Genomic DNA, 27531 nt, shown 5'->3' on the forward strand with positions numbered 1-27531 from the left:
TCAGGTAATTAGGTTGATATTTAATTACACGGAACCCGGGTTCTTACACAAGGCAGGAGATGGCAGCCAGCAGCTCCCCATAACCTTTCCAGCCTGGGTGACTGAGGCTAAGGAGATGGGGACACATGGGACACATGGGTGAGGTGGGGGCTCTGGCGCAGTGTGTCCTGCCCAAAGCTGAGGATAGTGGCCACTGGGGATCTGCTCCCTCGGCTGGCCCAGGTCTGCCATCACTCCATGAGGCAGAACTCTGACTCCTGCGGTCGCATGTTGGGTAACACATACAGAGCCACAGCCGCAATAGCCAAGAACACCATAGGCTTCCACATCCCAAACAAGTTCTGTGGGGACCAAAGACAAATGGTGAGTGCTCGGCCTTCTGAACCCTTCCCTAAGCCAGAGATTCCCCTGTCTACTGGCACTGGAGAGACATCAGGAACCTCATGGTCTGGTCTCTCTCACCTCCTGGGTAACTGCTGAAGACAATGTGGCCTTAGTTCTGGCAGTGTTAGACATCTGGAACAACGCCAGGTATATCACCTGAGGTGACTGCGTGTAGGCATGCCCAATGGAATGAGGAGAATACCAGTTCCTGTGTGTAGAAGCAAGCTCAGGAGGCAGACCAAAGAGTACCCAGATGGTCGCAGTGAGAAAGGATCAAGTGCTATGGCAAGAAAAAAAGAGGGTAAATGGAGGCCTTTGGGAAAAGCAGCAGTGCCTCATTGGCTTTATGCAGGAGAAGTGAACTCAGTCAAAAGGATAAAATGCAGGGGGAAGTAAAGAAAGCACACCATGGAGTACAGGCAAATATGAGGTTCTTAGGCAGCCGAAGCCTTTTGTGGAGAAGGACATTGGTTTGGGGAAACTCAAGGAAGCTGGTCACTGGTCTAGAAGGCAAATGCCAGGGTCCTTAAAACACCCCTGGTCACCAGGGTGTTGACTTCCAGAGCATGTGCCACTGTGCTAAGTCTTCTAGACTCTGCTGACCACAGCGAATCCTGCTGATTCGTGGGACAACAAAGCAGCATCATTTAGGGCACATGAAATCGTGGACAATACATACTTAGGAAAATAGTTCCTATTGTTACTACTTTTTTTTTTTTTTTTTTTTTTACTGTATTACTTGAAAGACCAAATTTGGGTTTTGAGTCCTAAGCTATGGCATAATAATGGGGAGGATTTTAGGTAAGAGCAGAGTATAGCCCATTGATGCTCAGAATGCATTTGCTCAGAGAATAATGGAACTAAAAAGAGGATTTTAAGCCAGCTATAAAGAACAAAGATCTCCTACATTTGTAGAAGTAGTTACTAAATAGAGCAGCACAAATGAAATGGAAAGCACAATGCTGGAGATGGATATATAGAGTAATTTATGTAACAAAATAACTGGAAGGGCACTTGAGGGGCTCAGTCGGGTAAGTGTCCAACTTTGGATTTCAGTTCAGATCATGATCTTAGGGTCATGAGATCCAGCTCCATGTTGGGCTCCACACTGGGCATGGAGCCTGCTTGGGATTCTCTCTCTCCCTCTCCCTCTGGCCCTCCCCCTCCTCAAATAAATAAAATTAAATTAAATTAAAATAAAATAAAATAAAATAAAATAAAATTTAATTTAATTTAAAAATAAAATAAAATGGAAGATAGAGCTGATCCATAAATGTGAACTAGTATTCTCTATACCAGAGATGCAAGTTCCAGACTGGCTGAGTAGAGGGCTGCTCCCAAAGGGTAAGTCACATCAGGCTCTCCTTTTAGACTGGGTTCCTAAGTTGGCAGACCAAGGAAATGTTTTTGGACTTTATCAAGACATCTGACAGACTTTCCATGATATCCTTGGAGAGGATGGGAGGAATTAAGAGTAGGGTACCAGCACAGTTTTCTGTGTGACCATTTAATAAGTGATCAGTGAGCTGGATAAAAGAGAGCCTGGAGAGACAACACTCTAGAGGCTCAGCCCTCATCTTTGATGATCATGAACAGGGCGCCTAGCTGGCTCAGTCAGAAGAGCAAGCAACTCTTGGTCTCGGGGTGGTGAGTTCAAGCCCTATGTGAGGTGTAGAGATTAAATAGATGAAACTTAAAAAAAAAATAATGCATAATATAAAGGTGGGCTGGTCACCTCTGAGGAGGATGCAAAGCTGGCAGAGAAATGGGTAATTTGAAACCACAAGGTCAAGATTAAAAAAAAGAAAAACACAAACCCAAACTCCACAAGTTACATCAATGGACTATACCTAATGGGAATGAATTAATAAATCTGCCTTGGATCAAAAAATCAACTGCAGGTAGAAAATGAGGAGAGGATGCTTAGCATATGCAATATGCAAAGAGGCTTTATAAACAATGCATGCCCTGAGTTAACAATGTGACATTAGTTGTCGGGAGCTAACACCATTGGAGGCTACATTAAGAGAAGTACGGGGTCTTCCTAATTACATGGAAGCAACCAAGGAAAACTGCTCAAAATGTGGAGAGATGGTAAGGAGGGAAGCAAGACTGGCATTTTAGCTGTTGCTAATATTAGTCCTTAGAATCCAACTCACAATTCAGTGGTGGTATTACTTGACCTCTCCATGCCTTGGTTTTATTATATGATAATAAAAGCTACCTCACTGGGTCGTTGCAAAGATTAAATGAGTTAACATACGTAAGGTGATAAGAACAGTGCCGATCACAATAGTATGTATAATGTAAGTATACACTCTTTTAAAATTATTTATGGGGTGTTTTATCATTTATGAAGCACTTTCATAAACATGAACTCCTGTGATCTTCACACAAGGAAGACAGGTTTGTTTGACCATCCTTTGCTGTCATCTCAGAAACGAATGTTCTCATTATACATTTTGCCCACTGGGACTAAAAGGAAGAGGCAGAGACAGACTGGGCCAGATTTTCTGACAACTGGTCAGCCACACTTTCTACAGGGCTACACTGCCTCAGCTCCTGGACTGGGAGCTGCAGAGCAAGAGGCACAGCCAGGCTCCCTAAGAGCGCCCTACCCAGGGTTCCTTCCTCTCATTCTGCATGGGCCTGGCCAAGCTGCAGAAAGGTTACATCCAAATGCTTTGGGTCTCCCCTAGGAACTGAGAAATCTGGATATGGACCGGAGAAGAACAAGTATAGGGAGACACTCTGTCACCAAAGGAGTAAGTAGAATGCCTTAGAGGGGAGAAAGGATGCAGAGGAAAACAAGTAAGGGGAAAAGGATGCTGGTGAGTCCTTACCAACACATGCTTCAGCTGCCACCCCAACCTGTGTGTTAAGCCAGCTACACTCCATTTGCAGGGGTGAGAAAGGAGGGCAGGGAGTGGGGTGGACAGGGGAGCAGGAGAAAGAAGCCAGAACAGGCCAGGAGAGAATAGTTTATGGGTTCCAAAGATAGGTGGAACCCTAGGGCTCTACCTTGGGCCCTCTAGACCACATTCTGCCTCCTAAATTTGGTATCCTGTTGACAGACCAGATTACATGGACCAAGGCCAAGTGGAAGGTGCCCAGAATATGTCAGCCTCGGTGCCCTGAGAACACTTGCAAATCGCTCTTTTCACAAGTACCTCATTCTCTCCAGAAAGCCTGGTTTGGGAAGCCAATTACAATAGAATCTGGACCCCAAAAGGGATAAACGGAGAACTATAAAATATTTCCTGGCATTCTTATTCTGATTTTTCCTAAGACCAGAAGTCCCAAACCAGAGAATTCCTTAGTAGAAAGAACACAATATGGTAGGGGTTTCTATTCCATTTTCACCACGTTTGAAGGACAAATTGAGGCTGCCCTCATACAAATGCCCCTGGGCAGAGGGATTAGGGTTGGGGTTGGGGGCTGGTCATGGCAGGCCAGAATTCCTCTCTCACCCAACAGGGGAGGCAGTAATGCCTTATTTTGCCGTCTTGGGTGGTGACAGTAGTGAGAGCTTGGTTCTGGGGCTAAACAGAGACAGCCTTGCCAACAGATGTCAGCTCACCAGAAGTGGTCAAGCGTTTCTCAAAGTAGCCACAGTGCTGGGAGCAGCCAAGGCTTTCCCAGCCAGAGGATAGAAACTCAAACTGTGTCAACAGTATGCATTCCAACTCACTATGTGTTAGGAAGACGTGCTCAGAGGTGTGGGCTCTGCAGTAGCCCGAGGAGAAGTCAGGGCTAAAACTCAGCCCTGCGTATCCTGCTGTCCGATGGCTAAAGCAAGAAGCAAGCAAACGAGAGAAAGGGGAAAGAGGAGAGGCCAGGGCAACCTGCACCCTCCCTCTACCCCTCGGAAGCAGAGGACTCAATACCAGTACCTGTGTTAGGACGACGTCTCAGCCCACCAGCACCAGAGCAAAGCCGATATGACCACCAGGCCTACAAGAGGCAAGGAGAAGATGGGGGGCTTGGGGGCAGGGGATGGCTGCAACATACCAAATGAGAAGGAAGCACAGGGAGAGGCCAGGAGATGGGGGGTGGTATAAAAAGACAGAAACATATGAATCCAATGGATAATGAAGATGAGAAAACAAAGGGAAAAGAGAAAGAGATTGAGAGGTTACACAACAGGCAGTGAGGGCAGCCATATCTCTCCCCTGGCCTGGGGCCTGGATCTTCCCACTGGCAGCCTGTGGAAGATGCAAACCTGAATGGGTTAAATCAGGCAGTCGGGCCACTCTCCTGGCTCACCATAACCCTCTCAAGCGGGGTGATCTGCACTAGACCGTTCTTGTAGGACAGTGACTCTTGAAAAGGGATGCCCCGAGAGTAACGCTGGGCTCTCCGGATGAGGAGGACGTGTACTTCTCCAGGTCACTGGGTCTCCTGCCAGGCCACCAGTCCCTCCAGTAGCCCACTTGTTCTGGTTGCTCTCCACCAGGTCTCAGTGTTCTGGGCTCTGGTCCCGACGATCCCCTAGGAGTCTAATGCTGTTGTTGGGGGACAACATGCACTAGAACAGGCTAACAGTAGAGAAGTGCTAGTGCTTCGACTTGCAACAATCTTCCAGAGAGCAAGTGAATTCGCAGGCAGTGACACACATGCCATCAGAGCTGCCTGCAAAAGATTCGGGCCGCAGGGAGGCAAAGGGACACCTCCACGTGTAGACACAAGGAATGTGCTCAACTGTGAAGTTCAAGGATCAGACTGGCATTTAGAGATGCAGCACCCAAGGCAAGGAAAGCTAGGAGGCTCTGAGCCAACATGTGGTGGAATATGATGAATTTGAAGAAACTGGAACCCTGGGGAATGGGCTGTGGTTGCTCCTACTTTTTACATCCTAAATAATGGTCCTCTGCCACAAGGTTAACAGAGAACTGCACACTAGATTTTTAGCCAGCGCTGCGGACGGAGTTGACTGGGACGTCCCACTACAAGAGACTTATTTCCTTCCCCTGTGTTTAGAGAGATGGAAAGAACCTGTCCTGTAAACTGAGGACTTATTCAGGAAGGACTCTTCAGGGAATCGGAGCCCCCAGATAACCTCAACTAGGGCAGGAAATCAGTTGGTTCGTACCTCTGCAGATGTACCAGTAGTTAAAATACAGAAATACTTTTGTACAGTTGGTAAACAACTCAGGATGCTCCCATACCAGCCTCTCAAGATCTAGCAACTAAAGGGTGAGGGCTCTGGTGGCTCCCCGGATGGGCCAATGGCCCTTGCAGACTAAAATACTCTACCGCTTCTGACCAGCCCCCATCCTCCTGCCCTGTAATACACAGAACCTGTAAGGCACAGCAGCCTCCCCACACCCCTGACAGCAACGACAAAGGTCAACCCAACAGGGCACCTCAGGGAAGCAGGACCAAGCCACTAATGCAGGCTGAGGGCCTGAAGCAGGCCTCACGTTGTCCTATCCTCAGTGCAGCGCCAGGTGAGGGGTGAAGAGCCTCCTGACGTGAGGAACAAGGGCTACCACCCAAGTGAGAGGAGGTAGGATGGCAACAGCCCCACCCCGCTTCCCAGGAAAGGAGATCTCTGAGCCATAGGTCCACAGCACGTGGGCCTGAGCCCACCATCTCTCGTGGAGAGCCCACCTCCACCACTTCAGGCTCCATCTGCACTCTCCCCAAGTGCTGCGCCTCAGGCCTTGGCTGGCCTCTGCTCCTACAGACGTCCATCCTCAGGCTGGGTCACCCCTCCACACAAGGGCACCTGAGGGAGCACAGAGCCCACTTCCCACTCAATCCAGCCTTTGACCGTGGTTACCTTTTTGCTCTCAGAAAGCTTGAGGGGGTTGCTTTCCTCTGAAGCTTCGGGACAAGCATCATCAGTGCTCTCATCTTTGCTGTCTTCCTCCTTGCCCTCCTGTTTTTGGGACTCTTCATAAACCCCGTCCTCATCTTCTGTGGACTTCACCTCTGGAGGCTCTGACCTCACAGAAACCACTTCATTCCAGAGGACCTGCTTCATGTCCTTGATTTTTTCCTTCCCCTCCTCCATTTCTGTTAGATCACCTAAATCCGTGTGGCTGGCCTTGTAGTGCAGCACCACCTCCAGATTCTGTGGGTGGAGGCAGGGCAGGGTGGGGCTGCGGTTACCGCAAAGATGCCTACCTTTGGTGACAAAGCTGGACTATCTCAAGAGCACTTTGCTTCCCAGAGTGCTCCGAGTCTCTCCCTGAGCACAGAGCGGTGACAGTCACATCCAGCCTCTCTGGACCGACACAACCATCGCTGGCCATTTAAGATGGCTACCAGAGCTAGAATCTTGAGCTCTGACCCTCAGCTGCTGCCTCCCCCGCCCCGCCCGGGCCACCATGACTCCTACTTGACCCCACCCTCCTCTCGTCTTAGGACACAACTGCTTTGAATGAATTCCTTCTCTGCATCTATTTGGTCCCTCTCTTGGGCATGTAACCCAGGAAGAAAATTGGGCTGAGCTAATTGGAGCAGTTGTCCACCCTAGGGGATATGGTCCTTTGGGGCTGCACCACCAGGTATAAGTGATCTATGTTCCACTGCTTTTAAATACACAGGAAAGGGGAGTATGGAATTGCCACCAAGAGGGAAATACTCTGCTACAAGAGAGAGGCCAGAAGCTTCTCTACAAATACCTCACCTGGCCAAAATGGTGGCAGTGATGATTTTTCTTCCCAAGATCTCATCTGCCTTTCTGCTTATCTGGCTACTAAGGTTATTACTCACCTTTTCGTTCTCATAGCTGCCCTCAGAACAGTCGAGGCTTGGTATGGTCACCTTTTTATTTTTAACCCCATTGGCATTTTTGTTCATATTCTTATTGCCATTTTTCCCATTGGTTTCTTTGGTAACAGAGGACTTCTCTTTGAGCTGGCGGAGCTCTTCCTGGCAGCACTGCAGCTGCCCCTCCAGCTGCTCCTGCACTGCCAGAAGCCTGCCCTGCTCATCCATGCTCGCCTGGTACTGTAGCTGCAGCTCCCGCAGCTTAGTCTGCAGCTCTTTGATCTGCCGGGGTTGGGGGGCAGAGGGCCAGTCAGCCGCAGCCTGGCCTAGTCAGTCAGCTGGAGCCCTGCCTGGGGGTCACTCCCAGTGTGTGCCTTGCCAAGGCCCAAGGGGGAGTAGACGAGAGGAAATTTTAAACTGCAGGATACGAGTCTCTATTGCAGTTTCACAAATAGGCTCTGAATGAGGTACCTGACGGTTTACACCTAACGTGATCCAAAAAGGATGATTTAAGTTATGTTTTTACTGTGACCTGTCTGGGGAAGAACTATAGGGCTACCTTTTCTGAACCTCGGGGCTTTATTACAGATAATCTTTCTGATGGAAACTCTTACTTTGCCCAAGCTATTTCTCTATTAACTACCTAAGGAACCGTGTGGTCCACTCCTGAGAGCGTGCCTGGACTCCTACACCTCACCCTGGAAACATAGGCAAATTCCAATGCTGCTCTCTAATTTCTGGTTTTGTCTTTCCTGACTTCTGGCATCACTTCTGGTTGCCCTGGTAGGTACCAATACTAAGCAACCTAGGCCCACGTGCTGGCTGCTCTCTGAACTCTCCTGTGTGCACATGGTGAGCTCTGCTGGACTGTGGACTACTCCTGGGTTTAGAAAGACTGCCTTCTGTCCCATCCCTCACAGATGCACAGCACCCTTCTTGGCATAATGAGATCTGAAAGGAGGCAAGCCTCTATCCTCAAGGTGCTCACAATCTAGCTGAAGAGACCCCAAATAACTAAAGGTGAAAAAATACAACTCCACAGAAGTGTTCTGGGACCTACAAAGGAGAGAGATGGTAAAAGGACAAAGAGAAAAGCTATTCAGAGTTTTGATGATGAGTAACTCTCAGCACAGTGAGCACTGAGCAGTGTCCATCAGGGCTGATGGGCTGCAGCTCCTGCTCTGCTCCTCTGACCAGGAAGGGGGCGACTATGCAGAGCAAGCAGTGAGCTCCCAGCCCTCTTTCCTCAGTCTCTCCAAAATGGCTGTGACCTATGACCTCCTCTGGCTCTAGGAATTCCTAGAAGAAACCTGGCCTCCTAGATAGCAGTTACCTCATTCTTGTCGTTTGGGGAGGCAGTGGGCTTCTCAAGGCTTTCTATGCACTCCTTGAATTCCTTTTCACAGGCGTCCAGCTCTTCCTTCAGCTCTTTCTGCCTGTCCAGCAGCTTTTTCATCTGCTCTTGCAGCCGATCATGTTCCTCCTGGCTGAGCTGGTACATGGCCTGCACCCCCTGCAGCTTGATCACCACCTTGGCAACCATGTCCTCACAGTGCTGCGGAGGGTGGAGGAGTAATGACCGCACCCAGGGGAGGACCTGCCCTCCGCCCCACTCTCTTTGCTAGGCCCTTACCTGGGTACAGAACAATGGCGGCAAGGATCTGAAGCTGCCCAGGGGCTAATTCTGTATTTCCTCCCATAAAGCACCATCGCTGTGATGGGAGCATCTCCATATTAGACAGGTGGAGTGCCTTGTTCATTTCCAGTGACCCAGCTCAGCCCTGACCCCGCTGCCCACCTCACTTCTTGCACCCTTCACTGGTGACTTATCTCTTAGTAAGACAAGAAACTTCTCTCCCTGGCTGACCTCTCCTTTGGCTACTTTTACCTCTGTATCTTCAGGCCCAGCAAGCTCATCGTCAGTGCTGCTGATGTAACTCTTGTAACAGGTGTCAGAACTACTACTGCTGCCGTAACTCTTCTTATAGGTAACGCTGCTGCTGCTGCTGCTGCAATAACTCTTCTCAAAGTTCTCATGGGCACTGGAGCCGCTGTCATAGCTCTTGAGAAAGCTCTCATTGCTGGCCTGAGTGCTCCCAAAACTCTTGTGATAGCTCTCACTGTCATCAATGCTACTATAACTCCGGCGACAGTTCTCGTTGACAGTCGCCATATCGCCGTAGGTCTTGTAGGACTCCAGGCTCATTTTTATGGAAGGGGACTGGCCCTGGAGCAGCTGCATTTCTTCCAGGCAGAGCTGTAGGTCGGCCTGCAGCCTCTTCCGCTCCTCGAGGAGCCTTCCCTGCTCCTGCTGCAGTAGCTCCTGCTCGGTCTGAGTCCCCTCATACAGCACCTGCAGAGCCTGAATCTGGGCGATGATCATCTTGGACTGCCGGGAGTGGGTGGGGAGACATTACTAACACTCCAGATACTGCCATCCTTCTAGCTGCACCCTTCCTGGGACAGATGTCTGAGATGCACTTCAGGGACCCGTCCACCTACACTCATTTCACCATGGCCTAGGTCTTTAACAGCCTGCAGCTACTGGCACATGTCAGTTTCTCACACTGGGGATAATCTTCCCAGGGCAGATATTTTATGGTTCCCAGGCTCCCGTTCCTGCTGGTTTCTAAACTCTGGTACATCCGTCTCTCCATGCAGCAGAGCTGAGTGAGTATCAAGAACACTCTGCCTCCCTCCCCTCCCGTCTTCTCAGTCAGGATATACCCATTATATCCTAACCCTGGGGCTCAGTCCCCTCCCCTATTCCCAATTCTAAAATCAGCCCTGGCCTTGAATGTGAGCAATGTGAGCCTACAAGAATTCCTCCTTCAGAAGATGTGGACCTGGAATTAAGGTCTCACTACAAGTCCCTGTACCTCCTGTCCCAATTCTGAATCTGGCCTCTGGGCATGTTTCCCAGGCCCTCTGCGCCTGGCTTCTTGGCTGCTAATGCCCAGGGTGAGATCTGATCAGTTAAAGAAATAGTTATACCTGGTTCCTGGTCAGTGTTATCCATGCTGAAATCTGATGCCCTTGGAATCTGACCAAATCTGTTTGGACTTCTGCAATTTCCTGGTTCTCCCTATCTAGGCTAATATCTGAATGAATAGGGCTAGCCTAAATTGGAACTCTCTACCTGCTCTTCCCTGCTCACCCTGAGACCTCAGACCAAAGGCATCCCTTAATCCTGAAGAGACTTGTGCAGAAGTCTCCACCAGTGTGACCTCAGAGGCATGGCCCCTTCTTGGTGTTTGAGATGCATGGATTCTCTAGTCTAACCCCCATCACATGGCTCTTACTGCCACCAAAGTTCCAATGAAGATAATGTGGTCAGTACCAAGAATGCCACATGCTAGGAATTCTTCCCTTGGAAATGAATGGCCCCAGATTTGTGGCAGGTAGAACACCAAAAAGTGATAGATTTTGATCACTGGAAAGTATACTGCTCAATTATCAACCAGCTCATGAGAAAGGAATGACATGCTCAGAGTCAGTCCCAAGGAATCCAGACAAACACTAAATTGATACTTTAAATCTGGAAAATGATGTTGAAGGGGCTGCATCAAATTATCAAGTGATTAGATTCCTGGGTTACCCCCAGTTCTCAGTGTTCACAGCACTTCAACTGAGCATGTACCTGATTGAGGTCCTCAGGCCATAGCTAAAGCCACATCTTAATGAGCCTGTGGGTGGGCACGGCTGAAGGAGGGGGCCTCAGGCTCATTCTTACACTTGGCCAGACAGGCCTTCCTGACTTTGACCCTTCCATGGAGACCTCTTCCCTACCATGCTGCTGTCCCAGGAACTGTCTCCCCACCTCTTGTTCTGGTTACCTTGTTCTGACCACACTTGGAGGACTTAGGTGATTTGGAATCATCGGGCTTCTCCAACACATCCCGGAAACGAGACTCTTTGAAATGATGCAGCTCCTCATGCAGCTCTGACTGTTCTTTGAGCACACACTCTTGATTCTGCACCAGTTTTTTCTGCTCTTCCTGCATACCTTGGTAGAGCAGCTGTAGTTCACACAGGTCTTGTAACTTTGTAAGTAGCTCCTGACTCTGTAAGGTGGAGTGGGAAGGAAGCAGGCAGGAACCGTGGTAGCTACATAGAAGACCCATGCCTCCTCCTTCCTGCTGGGGACCCTTCCCTTAGGAGTCTCTGGGTTGGCTCTGAACAGCCATCTGGGATGGGGTTGGTGTGGTGGGGGAGTGGTCCTTCTGTGGAGACCTGCTAGGTGAGTAGTCATGATCTCGTATGGTGCAGGCATTCTGTAGTTTACAAAGTTCTCTCAGAGTATATTTTATCCAGTTGGACTAAAAATCTAAGGAGAAAATGCTGGGCAGGTTCCAGAGTACAATATGTATTTTAAGATTTAAAACCTACTCAGCTATACTCAATTTTTTGGTTTGAAGAGTCAGTGACCAAAGTAAGCCATGGCTGACTGAGAAAAGGTTTGATCCCCACCCTGATCTTTTCCCCAAGTATAGTCACACCTCAGAAGCTTCTCGAAGCAGCTTCTCCCTAGTCAGCAGCCATTCCCTGGCTGGGGTTACCTTAGGGATGAGACCAGTTTTGGGCAGTGGGAACGTGAGCCTGTGCAGCTCTTCCTGCAGCTGCCCCTGCTCCTCCTGCATCCTCCTCTGATCCTCCAGGAGCTCACACTGCTCCATCTGCAGCTGCGCCATCTCCTTCTGGCTGGCCTTGTACTTTTCCTGCAATTCTGTGAGTCTGGACAGCAGTGTGTCACACTGTGGAGGGGGTGGTTACTCTGTGAGGCATTTCTCTGCACTGTCCAGCAAGCAGAGCCCTTCTGTGCTCTCCTGCATCTTGTGGTTCACCAGAGGCTCCCTCCCTGTATGGTCCCCTTGGACTGACAGTCCCAAGCCATGCTGCACCCGTGAGGGTTTAGACACCAAATGGGAAACCCCAGCAGGCTGCTCAGGACTGTCCGGTTATGCTGTAAATTTCGTCTTCTGGCCCCTTCTGAGAGCCCTGTGAAGGGAGTGTTAACAACACCCCTCCCTTCTCAGGTCCCCACCTTCCTTTCCTTTGGCCCTTCCCTTTGGTAAAGATCATTCTCCTGCCCTGCTGGGAGTTCTGGTTCCTGTCACTGTTACCAACCCCAGTTGGTTTTATACCTAATTATACTTCTTACCAATAAAAACTCCACCCGATTTGTCCCCATTTTTGTTTTCATTATCATTTTTTTAAATATCTAGAAAAATATGGGCTACTGCTGAATTTGGATTGAAAAGACTAAATTATCCCATGATTCCATGAAACCAAACCTTCTAATATCGAATTCATCTCAATGCTGTTTTAGGACAAGAGGAAAAGCTGGCTCTGTGTCAGCGAGCTGGCTCCCTCTCTGTAGTCTCTTCTACTAGGAGAGGAGAGGGTGAGCAAGTCATAGACACTCTGGCCTCTAGACTGAGTGGGAATGGAAGAAGAAAATGTGAACCTGGGCATAGAGAGGCAGGTGGACCATTGGGGTGGTCCAGATAAGCTCCCCATTCTGGGTCTTCCAAAGGCTTTTCCCTGGGGACACAGCCTGCTGCTGGCTGTGATAGGAGCCACTGAGTATTCCGGCAAAAGGTGACTTGCTCTACCATACTTTGAGAATCTCGTGCCTTTTCTCCATCATGTTTCAACATCTTCCATTTCCTATCAGTGATCAGGAGCTGAAAGTGCTCAACACAAGGTCTAAGGATAACTGATAATGACTTGCATTTTATACACTATGGAAAAAAAGAAAATAAGGAAAGCCTCACTTATCACTACCAGGATTTATTATTAAAAGCAAGTAAGAAGGGAATAGTATTCTGTTCAATTTAAAGAGGGTAAAACTCAAGCTTAGAGAACTTCTCTATTCTGAAGTCACAGAGGAAACCTTAGAAGAGCCTAGGTCCTTCTAATATCCAATCAGCACCCTGGTCTAGTTGCACAAGACCACATCACCTGACAAGAGCATCTGCAATCTGCCTGAGAAAACTGGACCTTCTCTTTCTAGGTCTAATGATAAAAGTTGCACATGTGGGCTTTTCTGTATGTTCTCTGCAAATTACAAGATATCACTATAAGTTCTAATAACAAGGTCTAAGTGTCTACACATATGGAATCACATGCAAAACCCTCAGGTGTTCAGACTGGATGCAGCTGCACTGATCCTATTAGGCCGTGGCTTGGGCTCAAAATCAAGATCAAGGCAAACTGTTTAAAAGTAAATAGCATGGGACTCTTCTTCTGTTTCCTGACTTGCACACCCAGCTGTGACTGGACGGACAGGGAGCTCATCAAGCCCCTTGGTTGGATGACTGCACCTGTTGCCCTTATACCTCCTTTTTCCAGAGGAAGTACCCAGGAGACCTCACCTCTCTTAATTACAATTACCTTATTAGCACATTTCCCTTTGTCTTCTGGGATGGACTGGGTGGTCTTGAGCTCCTTCAGCTCCTGCTGGCAAAGCAGGAGGTCCTGCTCGAGCTGATCATACATGTGCTTCTGCCGCTCCAGCTCTTCCTTGCTGGTCTGGTACAGCCGCTTCATCTCCTGAAGCTGGGCGTGCATCTCTGCGTTCTGGGGTAGGGGAGGCAGGCCCCACCATCATCCCAGAAGCCCTTGCAGCTGCACTCTCTCTTCACAGACAGGGACTAAGGGGTCCTACCTGGTCCTTTCCAGTCCCAATTTCATCCCAATGGGGGCTACCTGAGATGGACCAGACCCTAACAGGCTCGACGCAGGGGCCTTCTGGGGCTTCCCTTTTGGGCAGATGGGGAAGAAAAAGAGAGCTACCTTTTTACTGGCTGATTTTCTGATTTAAAATCAAAGGAAGCTGCGTGCATCATGACTCTGTGAAATCACCTTTCTACTAGGCACCTCTTTATCCCCCATACCAATGGCTATACTACAGAATGCCATGAGTGCCCCCTCCTCTTTGGTACTACTGCTTTCACAGAAGATTCCATCTGGCTATATTCTCCCTCACCTGGAGTTTCTTTTACCTTCTCACTGCTCTCCTGGAAGGAGGCCACGACGTTCTTGAGGCGCTGCACCTCCGCCTCATGGTACTGCAGGTCCCCGCACAGCTGTCGCTGCACTTCTAGCAGCTTATCCTTCTCGCACGTGATGTGCTGGTACTGAAGCTGCAACTTCTGTAGCCGGCACAGTAACTCCTGTGGTGGAGGGGGCTGTGGGCAGTACCTCTGGGGTCCTCAACCCGTTCACTCTTCTGCCTGAGTCACTCTCAGACACGGATGGTCTAAGACCTGACTTCTCCCTGCCCCTTGCTTACCAGTTGTCCTCTCGCCCAGCGCCGTGCTCAAGGGTGGCCGGAGATCCGTACCAGTGGTGCTGCGCATGTGGCAGCTGGACTTATTTTAACTCTGCTCTGATCCACCGTCCCCAAAACCTCTAAGCACCTCAGTTGCCCCTCACCTCCTTTTGTGGTTACCTTCTCGTTTGGGCTTTCTACGACTGTGGGTTTCAAGACTCTGAGCTGCCGGAGCTCAGACTGAAGCTGTAGTTGCACCTTCAAGAGCTCATTCTGCTCATCCTGGCTAGCATCGTACTTTTGCTGCAGGGCACAGAGTCTGGTCTTCAGCTCCTCGTTCTGTGGTGGGAGGACGTAGGTAGAACAGTTACTCTCAAGAGAAACAGCAGACCCCTCTACAGACCAGTTTGGGTCCTTTCCAGACGTAGACATCTTGAAGAGCTCCCACAGGTCTAAGGTTGGGTTTCTTCTCTGAGGCAGACATTCAGGAATGGCTACCATTTCTAGAACACAAAGCTATGTGACTTGTCCAACTGGTCTCCAGTAGACTGTACCCCTGGTCTCAGGGCAAGAATCAGCCAAGCACAGCCTTGCTCTGCGTTCATCCTTCCCTGATGCAGCAGCTTCACGGAGGCCCTTCCGCCCTCCCCATACTCCCTTCCCCCATCAGTGTTTACCTGGGTGACATTGGGAGAGGTCTGAAACCGAAGCACCTCATTCTGTGCACACTTAAGCTCTCTCTGCAGCCGCCTCTGCTCCTCCTCACTGGTCCGACGATGATGCTGTAGTTCTTGCAACTCACAACACAATTCCTTACACTGTGCAGGAGATGGAACAGAAAGGCTGATTGAGGATAGGTGCCACACACACTTCGAAACTAGACTTGGGGAAGAAAAAAAAAAAAAGAATAGGCTTGGAAAGGATATGGCATTCCTTTTATTGGAATATTTCCATCGAGCAAGCAAACGAGAACCCAGAGTACTATCACCTGCCATAGTGTATGCCTCCTTTGTCAGCCCCGTATCTAAGGAGATGTTGCTACTGTAGGCCAGGAGAGGGTAAAAGAGAGACAGTGACGGTGCCTGCCTTCCCCTACCTTGTTCTGCATGTCATGCATCTGCTCTTCAGCTCCCAGAAGCTGTTGTCGCAACAAGTGAGTTTCAGGATCCGGTTCTAGAAAATCCATTTCTGAAGTCTGAGACTCTGCTGACATCATATTCTTTAGCGTTTGGGTTTCCAGCCACTTTTCTGTTGCTCTTCGTGTCCTATAATCCAGAACCCCAGAACCATGTTTGGGAAAGTGCTCTGCCTGGCATCACCTGGTAAGGGTGCTTGGTCCTGATGTCTTTATTTTAGGCAAAGATGGTAAAGAGCCTTATATTGTGATTTGTCTTCCAAATAAACATGTCAAGAAGGTGAAGAAAAAGTCCCAGTACCTCAATCAAGGCATGCTTGGCTCTGGGAGACCTAACAATGCTAGTCTAGTTGGGCTCAAGGCTGGGCCTTGTATCCAGCCAGCTCTAATCTGGAGGGAGGTACTACACCATTTGACTGAATTCAGCCTGTGTGGACAAGAAAGGAATCACTGTGATCAACTCTAGGGCAGAGCAAACCAGACCCCAATCCCTAGAATGGAAGTAAACTAAATTTTAGAACTCCAGTCCTGAGACACTTGGCTCTCCATGTTTGCTTCTAAGTGGCATCTGTGGAAAAGACTGGCTGGGTAGAAGTAGAGGGACATTTATTAGCCTAGCATCTGCCTTCACTGGTTCTATTCAGAGAAAAGCCAAAAGCAGAGTCCTAAGAGTCCTCCTAGCCTGCTGGTTATACCTCTCACTCTCCAGATCCGCAAGCTGCCCCGTGAGGCTGCTGTTGCTCTCCTGCAGGGCCTGGTACTCCTCGTTCAGGAAGCGGTAGCGTTCTCGCAGTTGCTGCAATTCTTCTGCAGAGGACAAATGGAGACGTGTGAGATCCTGGGGAAGAAGCACTGGTAATCAGCCCCTAATTTTCCTGCTTAGAAATCAGATAGCAGAAAGCTGAATAGCTTCTCTTTTTCTAAAGACTGAAGAGACACCGCATGCAGTGGCTTAGAAGACAAAACCCCCCAAATTCCACACTGCTATGTGTCTTTATCCTCTTTCACATAGCTGCCTTTCTTCTCATCTGCCCAGATCTGCCCTGTGTACCCATCTTCAGAACCCCAACAGAGGAAGAGTCTTGAGATTTTAGGAGCTCGTGAAGGTTTTAATTGAGTTTCTGGGTTATTATATTTCAAGTTTCCATTGATGATTACCTTCCTATTACTCTTTTAGTACAAAAGCTGAGGGATGTGAAACTGCCGCGTCACACTGCCAGTCCTGGCCTTCTGGAGACAACCTGGGCATCCTGAACGTCCTTTTACTTACTTTATCACCACACCAAATACACTGGCCTGCATGTGGTCAAGAATTCATTCTGAAGATCTTTTATCAGCTGACAGAAGAGCCCATCCCCACCAGACCCACATATCACCTTCAATCATCAGCAGAGATCTGGTTGCAATGACCCAGCACATGTCCCTAAGTACCAGCTACTAATACTTTCTGGAGCTACAATCAAACAAACACCTCTATCTATTTTGTTTCTTCCTGATTAAGAATTATTTATCTTAGAATACCAATTCTACTGATATTTAAAGAATACTGACTTGCTCCAATTAGAACACAAGGTCTATCGTACCTGCTGTAAGAGTCAACACCCTGAAATTCACATCTAATGTTCCTTCTTTATTCCAACCAAAAGTTTTTGGAGTACTGCAGATTACCATGGAAGGAAGGAAGGAAACTAACCTTTAATATAAGCCAACCATGTGCTAAGCATTAGCACTTGATGGTTTCAGCCTTCCAGTTAGCTAGTCTGTGAGGACTTCAACATACTAGGCATTTCATTTAATCCCGAAAATAGTCCTGTAAGGTTTTCTTTCCCTTTTTTTTTAAATAAACTTTTAATTTTACAATAGCTTTAGAGTCACAGAAAAGTTGCAAAGATAGTGTAAAACTCCCTGGGAGAGCTCTCATCTCATTTCCCCTATTGTTAACATCTTACCATGGGTACATTTGTCACAACTAAGGAATCAATATTCATACATTACTGTTAACTAAACTCAACATTTTATTCAGATTCCTCTCCATTTTCCCTAAGGTCCCTTCCTATTTCAGGATCCCCTCTGACTGTAAAGTTTTATTAACCAATTTTTACAGACACAGAAACTAAGAGAGAGACAATAACCAGGCCAAGTTCACCCCACTAATTAGCAGAACTGTGGTTCTGCACTCAGGTCTGTTTAACTTTGACCCAAGCTTTCCCACTGTGCTGGCCTCACTCTCCTGGCACCACCAGCCCAAATGCTCTTCTGAGAAACTTGTTACAGCTGGGAAAAAATCACAGTTCTTTGATTCCTTGTTGACTGCCTCTGCTTGACCTGGCCTAATACAGGGCCTCCCATTATACCCAAATCATAAATCTAGCCTCAGAATAAAGGCAAACTCTGATGTCATGAATCCTAGCAACTAGCTGGGAGACTCATTGTCTGAAAGCAGAGCTCTAAGCTTTTTAGTACTTCATGTATTACTGGAAATAACCTCTCTTCCTCTCCAGCTGTCTTGTGCTCTGATTTGTTGCCCCCTAAAGCTTCTACGTTGGAGAGGGCTCAAGGAGCCTAAGCATTAGCATCCTGGGACCTGGGAGCAGGACTGGAGCCCCCCCCACCCCCCGCCCATAACGCGCAGTCCAGGCAAACTGCCATGATGCCAGAGCTGCAGGAAGTTTCTCAAGGTGATCAACCCCTTATCCTGGAGACTTTCTCAGGAAGCGCTTTCCCATAGTTAAATCAACAAACGTCCAATGGCTCTCTGAGGAAGAATTCTCAGAATACACCTCCACAGTGTCATTTCTCATACCACCACTGACTGGTTATGTGACATCTAGATAAATTTTTCTCCCTTATGGTCTTGAATTAAACGTGGAGGTTTTTTCTAGAGGTTCCCAATTCATGATCTAAGACCACCTTCCACCATTTTCTTGGATACTAACTCCCTCTGCTCGGCTTTACTGGCAGGCCAGGAAGGGGGTTTGCCCTCTCATACCTTGCATCTCGGAGAAATCTGAAAGACTTAAACTATTGGATGGGTCAGAGCTCTTCATCTCCATTTCTGCACGGAGGGAGGTGATCTCCATTTCATACTCTCCCCGAATGCGCTCCATGTCATCGAGTTCATTCTGCATCCGGCAGAGATCCTCCTGCAGGGATGCTATGTCACTCTCATGTTCAGTCGCGGAATCCTCTGCTGCTTGCCGCAGATTATGGATCTCAGCCCGGGCCAAGTGCAACTCCTGTTCTATTTCCTTAAGTTCACTTTCTTTCTCACGCTCTAACAGGGAAATCTCCTCTCGTAGAGACCGCAACTCACCTGCAAAGCCCAGAGGTTGGGATGGTCAAGAGGATAAATGGACTTATCATGTTCTAGAAGCAGAAAGTTAAAGGCAGACTTATTTCTTATCTGGAAACTACTGGCAATCTAGTCTCTATCCCATCAGAGAAGTATAGCTTCATCTGCTATGGAATAAAGAGGACTCCATGTAGGAAGGTAGAGTAGAAAAGGAGATTCTGAGGCCTGGCACCAAAGCAACCCCTTAGGCTACTGCAAACAAAAAGTATTAAGTGCTCCTGTGTTGCAGATTAAAACTAATTTACAGTATTTTACTGATGCACCGAGTCTTTCCAAAAATTCCCTGACTAAAAAAAATTTGCACAGACTATTCTCATCTATTCAGTCTGGAAGCTTAGAAATTACAGAGCCTCACAGCTCCCACGAACTGCCTAGTACTGGCTCCTGATGTGTATTTAGAGTTCTCAGCTTAAGTGAAAATGTAGGCTCATCACATGATAACCAAACATGGTTATGTCCTTCACTTTCCTACTACATCCTTGACGTTAGGGTTTAACTTTCCTTTAGGGTCCCCTCTGGGGTCTGGCCCTTAAAAAAAAAAAAAAAAAAAAAGGCTTCCTCAGATCCACTGGAGTATGGAGGAAGGTCCTCTTCATCCAAAAAAGTTCATAATTTGGGAGGGCAAAGGGGCAGGGTCCGCCCAGAGTAGAGGGGCGGGGATTGCAAGCCCGAGGGGGAGGGGCTTGCCCGAAAACTGGGCGGGGCGGCCCCTGGTAGGGAGTTGGGGTGCCGGACCCGGATTCCAAAGAGCTAGCGCCGGTTGACAGTGGGTCTGGGGCTGTCCGAGTGAAGCCCAGGGCCCGGGAATCGGGCTGCGGGACAGAAGTGGGTTCTTACTCACTGGTTATGGCCTCCATCTCGTCGGGCCCCCCCCACCCCCGCAGGCGGTCTCCTTGGGGGGCCTCCCGCCGCCGGCCGGTCCCGGCCCCCGCGGGGCTGTGGCGGCCAGAACGGCCTCTCGACACCAGCTACCTCTGAGGTCGCGTGCGCCCCCTCTTGGCGGAAACGGGCAACGCGCGTGCACAAGGGCGGTCTCTATAGTTCACCCGGCAGGGTGCAGTTTGTGTGTCTTCACCAGACCCTCAGCCCCTCTCTTGCTTGAGACCTCATGCTTAGTAGAAACAACCCTACTTAGTAGAGAATCGCTCCTGAATTTCAGTTTTCCCAAGTAGTTGCCAACCTGCAACTCTACTGACTTCCCTCCTATTTGTAAGGAAGTATGTCCCTTCTCCAAGCAAAGAGGTCTTTTCCTCCTCTACAGGATTGCTTCCTTCATCATACAAACATGATCTAATGTAGTGAATCATATCTTAACCCCCCCCCAAAAAAAAACCTCTCCCTTGACTTCATTTCCTCTCCCCTTATTTCTCTGCTTCTCTTCAGAACATGTCTACTGTAACTAACTGTACTCACCTCCTCTATTTCAACTTCCCCTTCCTCTTTAATCCCAATCCAAACGGGCTTCTGTCCTCACTAAAATATCTCAGAGCCCTCCAAATAAGATGCAACAGGCATCTTATTTGATTTAACAACTTTTGACAGTTGATCATTATCTCTTTGAAGAAATTTCTGCTCTTGGCATCCAGAACATGAAATACTTTTGCCATTCCTCCTACTTTAGTCTCTTTTGTTCATATCTCCTCTACTGGACCTTTAAATACTGGAGTATCCCTGGGACTGGCCTTTTCCTCTTCTTATATCTCACCATGTGATTTCATGGTGATCTCTCAGGGATTCAAATGCCACCTAAATGCTAATGACTCCCAAACTTATATCTCCAGCCTTGATTTCTCCACTGGTTCTAGATTCATATATCCAACTGCCCCCTTAACATAGTTATTTAGATGTTAACAGTCATTTCAAACTCAACACGTAAAAACATGTCTCCAGTGGTTCCTCTAGCCCTTAAACTTGTTCTTTACCAAGTCTTCCCCATCCCAATAAATGACAGCACTATCCATTCAGTTTCTCAAGGCAAAGTGATCTTTCATGTCTCTCCTATTCCCACCCCTCCCCCACTCTCCACCCCATCCAATTCATCAGAAATCCTGAGGGCCCCACCTTCAATATAAGACACTCCCATGTCTTTTTACTGTACTTAGAATAAAAACCAAACCTCCAAAAAAAAAAAAAAAAAAAAAAAAAAAAAAAAAAAAAAAAAAAAACCAAACCTCCCAGCTGACCTATAAGGTCCTTTGTAATCCAGCCTCAGCCTGACCTCTCAGAACACTCTCTCTTACAAGGGTCCTCCGCATGCACTCTGCTTCAGCCACAATGGCTTTTGTTCTGTCCTTCAAACACATGAAGCTCATTCCCACCTCTGCGTTTTTGCATGTGCTATTCCTTCTGCCTGGTATGCTCTTCCCTCAGATCTTTCTCATTATTCAAGTCTTAGCTCAAATGTCATCTTCTCAAAGAGGACTTTTCTAACTGCCCTATCAAAAAAAAAAAAAAAAATTCCATCTCACCACATCTCTCTATATCCTATTGTTATACTGTCTTCATAGCATTTATTGCCACTTGAACTTATATTGTTTATATTCTGCCTCTCCCCGTTAGAATGTACTCTTGATTAGGGCAGGGATCTGGTCTGTCTTGTTCATAGCTTGTCCTCCAAGTATATGGGCACTCAATAAATGAATGATAAACAAATAAATCAGCACCATTTTACGGATAAGGAACTGAGTCTCAGAGAGATAAAAGTGACTTGCCGAAGATTCTAAAGCATGTCAAGTGGCAGAGTTGGGCCCAAGAATCTAGGTGATCCGAAACAAATGCTCACTGTCTTCCCAGATGCAATGCATCTCCTGCCATTTCTCTCCCTCACCCTCTTCCCATTCATTGTCTACTTCTCCTGCATCTACCTTGGCTTACATTTTTCCCTTCTCTTTTCTCCCCTTTCTCTACCTTTGCTTGTTCCTCTCTAGGCCCAATACCCGGCCTTCCTTTTTTCTCCATTTATATTTTTCTTTTGGTTTGATCTCAGTTCTCCCTGGAGAGTCCCTGCTGTTTTCTAGGGCAGCTTCCCTAAACCTTCTGGAAGCCCATGGAAGTAACAAAAGCTGCCTCTTTTTTTGGTAGTACAGGGGAATGTGGGACACCTGCCTTGCTGCTTTCCAGAGACAAAGGGATGTGGGCGTTAGAAGAAAGAGATTTGGGGCCACAAGCTTGGTCCTAGGAAGCAAGAAAATCGTTCTCATCTGCTTCCCTTAAAAGATGTAGAGTCCCCTCAGTCACTTCTCATTGGCTCATTGCTTTTCCCATGGTGCCCTTGTAGGGACAGGGAAAAGCAGTCTGGTTTGGAATTCAGCCCTGATTACCTACCCCATGACCCGAAGAACAAAGGGAAAGGGATATAGGTGTGAAGGGATGAGAGAAAAGGGAGAGTGTTAGCCAGAAAAAGAAGATGTGAAATGGTAGGGCAACAAAGGGCAGCAGAAGGCAGAAGAGCCAGGTAGAGATGCAAAGAAGAACAGAAATTAGGTAAAAAGGAGAATGGGGAGAGAAGGAGGAAAAGGTGAGAATAGTAAGGGGAAAATGAGGAGAAAGTACTGAATTAGTTTATATTTGTCTGCTATGCTACAGTCAAACCCTCAGGACAAAAGTACTTGGATGGCCACGTTCCATCCAGTCCAAGTGCTGGCAATTACCTTGGAGCTGCTGGATTTGCTTGGTGAACACCTCTGCCTGCTGGGCACTGGCCAGCCGTTCATCCTCCAGGAGTCCTGCAGTGAGAGAGGCAGCAGGCATGATCCTGGGATCCGGGGAGCCCAGACCCTCTGGCCCCCTCCCAGGCACTCACCCTGCAGCTCCAGGGAGTCATCCTCATGCTGCCCTGCCAGTTCCCGGGTCTCCTCCAGCTCTGCCACCAGCTGTAGCACCTGAGCCCGCAGCTCTTCCAGCTCTGTCTCTGTGAGGCTCAGACCCCGGTGCTTGCTAACAGACAGGGAGCCCACACTGCCACCTTTCTGCACTTGCTCTTCCTCTTCTTCCACCTCTTCTTCTTCCTCTTCTTCCTCATAGAGAGCTGGGAGTAACACTTCCCCTAGGAGAGAAACCCATCCCACCAGGGGGTCAGAGGCAACTTCTTTTCCAGAGTCCTTCAAGGGCCCTTCTGCTCATTGTCCCAGGGCAGAGATGGTATAATAGTGCCACCTGGTGTCCCCCAAGGAGCCCCCTCGGCAGGACCTGCACTCGGTGATGAGTCCTCAGGTGTAAGGGTCAAGTTTGGAGGTAGCCCATCCCCACCCAGGCCCTTCCTGGACCAGTATTGTACCAGGTGGCCTCTTGCTACTGACTTCGGGCAAACTGAGCAGCTGGGTGCTGGTTAGCTATGTGAGCTTGCACAAGGATACATGCTTCTTGCAGTCCTGGTGGTCTCTGCATAGTGGGACAAGTACTCAAGAAAGGATTCAGATGCTGGCCGTGTCTTTAGGCCAAATGGGACAAGAGTTAAAGTCTGGGGTTTGTCCAAAGTTAAAAAATTATCCAGGTGGCTTGGAAGAAATTAGCTTTTCCAGAATAAGAAAGGGTTGCCTATCGGTAGTTAGAAAAAGAAAACATCTGAATGAAGTGATTTTAAATGTTTTACTGGACCAATACTGAGGCCCTTTCAAATGTATTCTATCACATGGCTGTTCTGAAATTTTCTGCAGAGTCCACTTCCTTTTCTCTGCTGTTAGGAGGCCTCTCCCTTCCTCAAGTGTTATGAGTTCCCTCCTCCTAACTTCCCTCCCCAAACCTGAAGGAAACTTCAGGTTTCAGTTCCAAGGCTGTACTTGTGTGTAAAAAAAAGCCTACCATTTTAATGCATCAGGAAACTGGGGTGCACTGGTCCCCAGCCTCTGGTTGGTGAGTATCCCCTCCTTTGCTGCAATGCAGTTCCTTGAAATAGCGACATTTTGTCAGGATACTGATTATTTGCTTTGTTTTACAATTCTGAATCCCTGGTCTCATGACAGCAGCCTAAGGTCCATCTGGGACCCCTTGTGTCATCTGTCCCCCTTAAAGGAGCAGGGTTGCCCACACAGTGTGCGTGGAGACCTGGGAACACTTCACAGGGAGTCCTGGGAAACGGATCAGCATCCTTCCAGGAGTCTGGTGTTGGCAGCAACTGTCAAGTAACATGGGTGCGGTGGGGATACATGAGTGTTGGGAGGTTGGCCTTCTCACCTGCCCCCTCCCAGGCAATTCTTTCAGGCTGTAAGGGATCCTAAGAGAACCAAAGCCACAAAGGCTTACATTCAAAGTTAGTGGTGGTGGCACCAGAAGGACAATGCTCACTTCACATGCTCACTTCCCTGCTTTTCAAAAATATGAGACAGCTTGGGATCTGGGTCGGGTGGCAGTGAGAACAAACCCCCTGCTGAAAGGCTGCTTCAAAGCTCTGTCCAACGAGGCCTCTTTCTCTGTCTGGCAGCTCCCCCCGGGACACACAACCTGGTTAGCTGGTGATTAGGGCCCCAGAGGGAGGCACCCAGAACCTCCCTCAAAGCCTGAGCCCTGAGGAGGGGTAGATTTCAGACCTGAAGGGTAGAGGGGGCTCAGGTGAGCTACAGGAAGGGCTCTGTCCTGGCTGGGAGCTCTGGGGACCAGATGGGGTAAGGAGGAAGGAAGGGAAGTTGGCTGAGGGGAGAGAAAGAAAGCTCTTTGGGAAAACTCACCCTCCATAGCTTGCATCCCCCGCCGCTCCAGGGACCCCCAGCGTTGGCCTTTCTTCCTCTCACAACCCTCAGATGCTTCATAGGAGCCTAAAGTGGTCACTGTGGGTCCTGTGGGTAGGAAGAGAGGAGGCACGGTGGGCTACTAAGGGGGCTGGGGGCTGGGGTGCACAGGAGGGAGAGGGGGACGTGCCTTCTAGCCCTCTGGAGCCCCAGAGTTTTTAATCCAGGTGGAAGTGCTCGGCTCACGCGGCCCCGGCTGCGACTTTCCTCCCTCAGCCGCCCCTCGAGCTGGGCCTGCGGGGATCCCGCCCTGCGCTGCCCAACCTCCCCGGCATCCCCAGTTCCAGGCTCCTCTCCCAGCACAGTCTCTTTAGCTGTGAAGGGAGACGGGCGAGAGCCAGGGCAGAGAGGCTGAGAGGGTGAGGTGGTGCAAGGAGGGGAAGGAGGGGATGCGGGGCGGGGGGATGCGTGGGGCAAGGGGTTCCGGGCCGGGGCCGCTCCCCTCCGCTCCGTTCTCTGCCTGGACCCATCCACCCCATCCTCGCCCTGCGCTCGGAGCCTTCGGCCGGAGGGGGCGCAGGGTCTGGGGCCCAGGGCCGGACCGACGGGGTGGAGGGGTGCAGGGCGAGAGACCGCCAGGGGATGATGCGACCGGTGTGGGGAAGACCCAGCCCGGAAAGATGGAGACCGGGCCCGGGGTGAGGGGCAGGATGAGGGAGGAAGACAGGACGGAAAGGTGGGAGCGGCGGAGGGAGAGGGGGGAGAGCGAGGACGTGGGGGTCTGGAGGGAGGAGAGATGGAGAAGAGGAAGGAGTGGCGGCGGAGAGGTGAGGGAGGGGCGGCTCTGACCTGGGCCGGGGCAGCTCCAGCCCGCGGCGCCCGCGCCCGCCCCGGCGCCCGCCTCCATGGCCGCTCGCGCCGCCGCTGCCGTCGCCGCCCGGAGGAGACGCCGCAGCCGCCAGGCCGGGGACCCGGAGCCGGTGCGCAGGGGAGGGAGGGCGGGCCGAGGGGGCGGGGCCTGGCCGGGCCACCTGACGCCACCCCCGCCCGGAAGCCCTCGCTCCACCGCCCTCCGGGACCCGGGCGGCGAGCGGGCGCGGGGGGCGACGGAGCCCGGCCCAGACTCACCCCAGGGCCGGGGGCGGGGGCGGGGGCGGGGGCGCCCTCGGAGCGTGAGGCCGTCCCGGAGTGGCCGCGAGGTCGCCTGGTTCCGGCGAAGGGTCCCGCCCGGGCCGGCTGCGCGCGGAGACCCCTCGGGGCCAAGTGTCAGACGAGCCCCGTCCCGCGCGGGGATGGGGCAGGAAGAGCACAAAGCTGGACGCATCCTCCGCTGCTGTTTCCTCCAAACGCGCGGACACACGCCCGCCAAGCGGGGCCCGCGTCCCCCACCTCCGCAGGCAGCGCGGACCCCGGCCGCAGCCCCCACCCCCGCGCGGTGGCCTCTTGCGTCCCGGGACTGACCGCGTCAAGGCAGGAGAAGGGAAGCCAAGGCCGAGATCTGTGACCCGCAGGGCCCTGACCCCCCTGCTTTCCCCGCGCCCCAACCAAGCCAGAGCCCGAACCCCCTCGGGAGGGCGGTGCCTTGGCCCCTCGCAGCCCTCACTGCCTGAAGACCTCTTCCCTCCACCACTCTGCCTTCCCCCCTGGCCCCACACCCAAGGAGCTGCGATGCACGACTTCCACCCACCCTGCCTCTGGAGCCTGTTCCGAGTGGGCACTGCTGATTTTCACTCTCATACAAGGGAGACGTGGAAACCCAGAGGGCTTGTTTCACGTAATCGTTCATTCAGGGCACATCTACCTGGTGCGGGATCAGAGGAGGCAATCGTTCTCAGGTCTCTACAGGTCTCACCCAGGAAAGAAGTGGATACACTTGGGAACCAGGCAGTCCCAATGCATCGAGGAAAGTGTTAGGAGATTCCTGAGCCAGGGACACACACCAATCCCTTTTCTTGGCTATCCACTCACCAGGTTATGGACGTGCATTGTCTGTGTTCACAAGCCCTCTGTATTCTTCAGGAAAGAAGCCTTCCTTTGCCTAGACATCCCTACTTATTCTACAACCCTCAGTCAGGAGTCACCTCTAGGCAGCCTCTCCTGATGCCCACCCCTAGACCAGTAGAGGCCTGCTGTGCTCCACACTGTCCTCTTTACTCCTGGGGTAGCACCTGTCACTTTGTCAAGGTCAGGTTTTTACTTTGTGTCTGCCCAACTTCTGGAAGATTGGGAAGTACTTTAGTCATTTGTGTATGTCTAGCATCTGACAAAGTATCTGACACAATAAATGAGAAAGGTAAATCTTTCAACTACACAATTAATACTCTGTCTTATCATTTAACACATGATTTCACATGGAGTGAAATGTTGCCTATTAAATATAATGTTGTTCTGTAAGTCTCTTCTCTCCCTCCCTCCCCTCCACCTCCTTTTTTTCCCTCCCTCTCAAACCCCCCAGCCTGGTGCTCTGAAAGATGATGAACACAGATCAAGGAGGTTTCATCTGCTCCCCAGAGGGCAGGATTACACCCCAGGTCCTCTGGTCAAGGTGATCCAGATGTGGGGAAAGGCTGTTGAACAAGCCCATGAAGACCCCTTTCAGAGAGCCTGCTCCAGGTATCAGGCTTGTCCAGACAAGGCTGGTGTGGGGGTGGCAAGGCGTCAGGATGGGCGCACAGAGCCTGGGCATTGACAACACTGGAAGGCTGGAAGCCCAATAGCTGTTTGCTCTGCCCAAGCATGGCTCCTTCTAGTCCTGGCTTAGCCAGCAAGTTTGGTTAACAGTTGACCTTGACTGCTGACTTCTTGGTTCATGGAGGGAGGGGCAGAGAGGAAGTTGTCAACTGTGACATCCTGTGATCCAGGCTCTCCTCAGGGAGTTATTATCCTGAGTATTAGGACTAATCTCTCCTTGGTTCCTGGGGTGTTGGTCACCATTCACCTTGGATTTGGGGAACATTCAGGAGAGACCTGAACCAGTCCATTTTCAGGACCCAAATTTGGG

General features: G+C 50.0%; 1 protein-coding gene across 5 annotated transcripts; it reads right to left on the reverse strand.

Annotated features, from left to right (window-relative positions):
* Nucleotides 1-25488, reverse strand: CCDC136 (coiled-coil domain containing 136). 5 transcript variants are annotated; one of them, XM_025471587.3, is made up of 18 exons: nt 25380-25471; nt 24531-24638; nt 22670-22912; nt 22518-22592; nt 18505-18828; nt 16211-16322; nt 15477-15645; nt 15058-15198; nt 14561-14719; nt 14112-14282; nt 13501-13686; nt 11664-11858; nt 10941-11168; nt 8993-9493; nt 8438-8659; nt 7108-7386; nt 6170-6463; nt 1-341 (listed from the first exon to the last, which is right to left on the reverse strand). In XM_025471587.3, the coding sequence occupies exons 1-18, from the start codon at nt 25435-25437 to the stop codon at nt 231-233; spliced, it is 3576 nt and encodes a 1191-aa protein (XP_025327372.1). In that variant the 5' UTR covers nt 25438-25471; the 3' UTR covers nt 1-230. The 5 variants fall into 5 exon arrangements, with proteins under 5 accessions (XP_025327372.1, XP_025327373.1, XP_025327374.1 ...); XM_025471588.3 differs by lacking the exon at nt 7108-7386 and having other exon boundaries at nt 25380-25472; XM_025471589.3 differs by lacking the exons at nt 22518-22592; nt 22670-22912; nt 24531-24638; nt 25380-25471 and adding an exon at nt 19709-19862.
* Between the last annotated feature and the right edge of the window lie 2043 nt (nt 25489-27531).

Source organism: Canis lupus, chromosome 14, assembly GCF_003254725.2.
Source record: "Canis lupus dingo isolate Sandy chromosome 14, ASM325472v2, whole genome shotgun sequence".
Taxonomy (NCBI): Eukaryota; Metazoa; Chordata; class Mammalia; order Carnivora; family Canidae; genus Canis; species Canis lupus.

Excerpts from the sequence above, each read along its gene's own strand:
- CCDC136 (XM_025471587.3), bottom strand. The coding sequence starts at position 25,437 with ATGGAGGCGGGCGCCGGGGCGGGCGCGGGCGCCGCGGGCTGGAGCTGC. Across the intron at positions 9,494-10,940 it reads CCAAGTGTGGTCAGAACAAG|TCCAAGATGATCATCGCCCA; the intron begins GTAACCAGAACA and ends CACTCCCGGCAG. Across the intron at positions 6,464-7,107 it reads GCAGCTATGAGAACGAAAAG|AATCTGGAGGTGGTGCTGCA; the intron begins GTGAGTAATAAC and ends CTCCACCCACAG.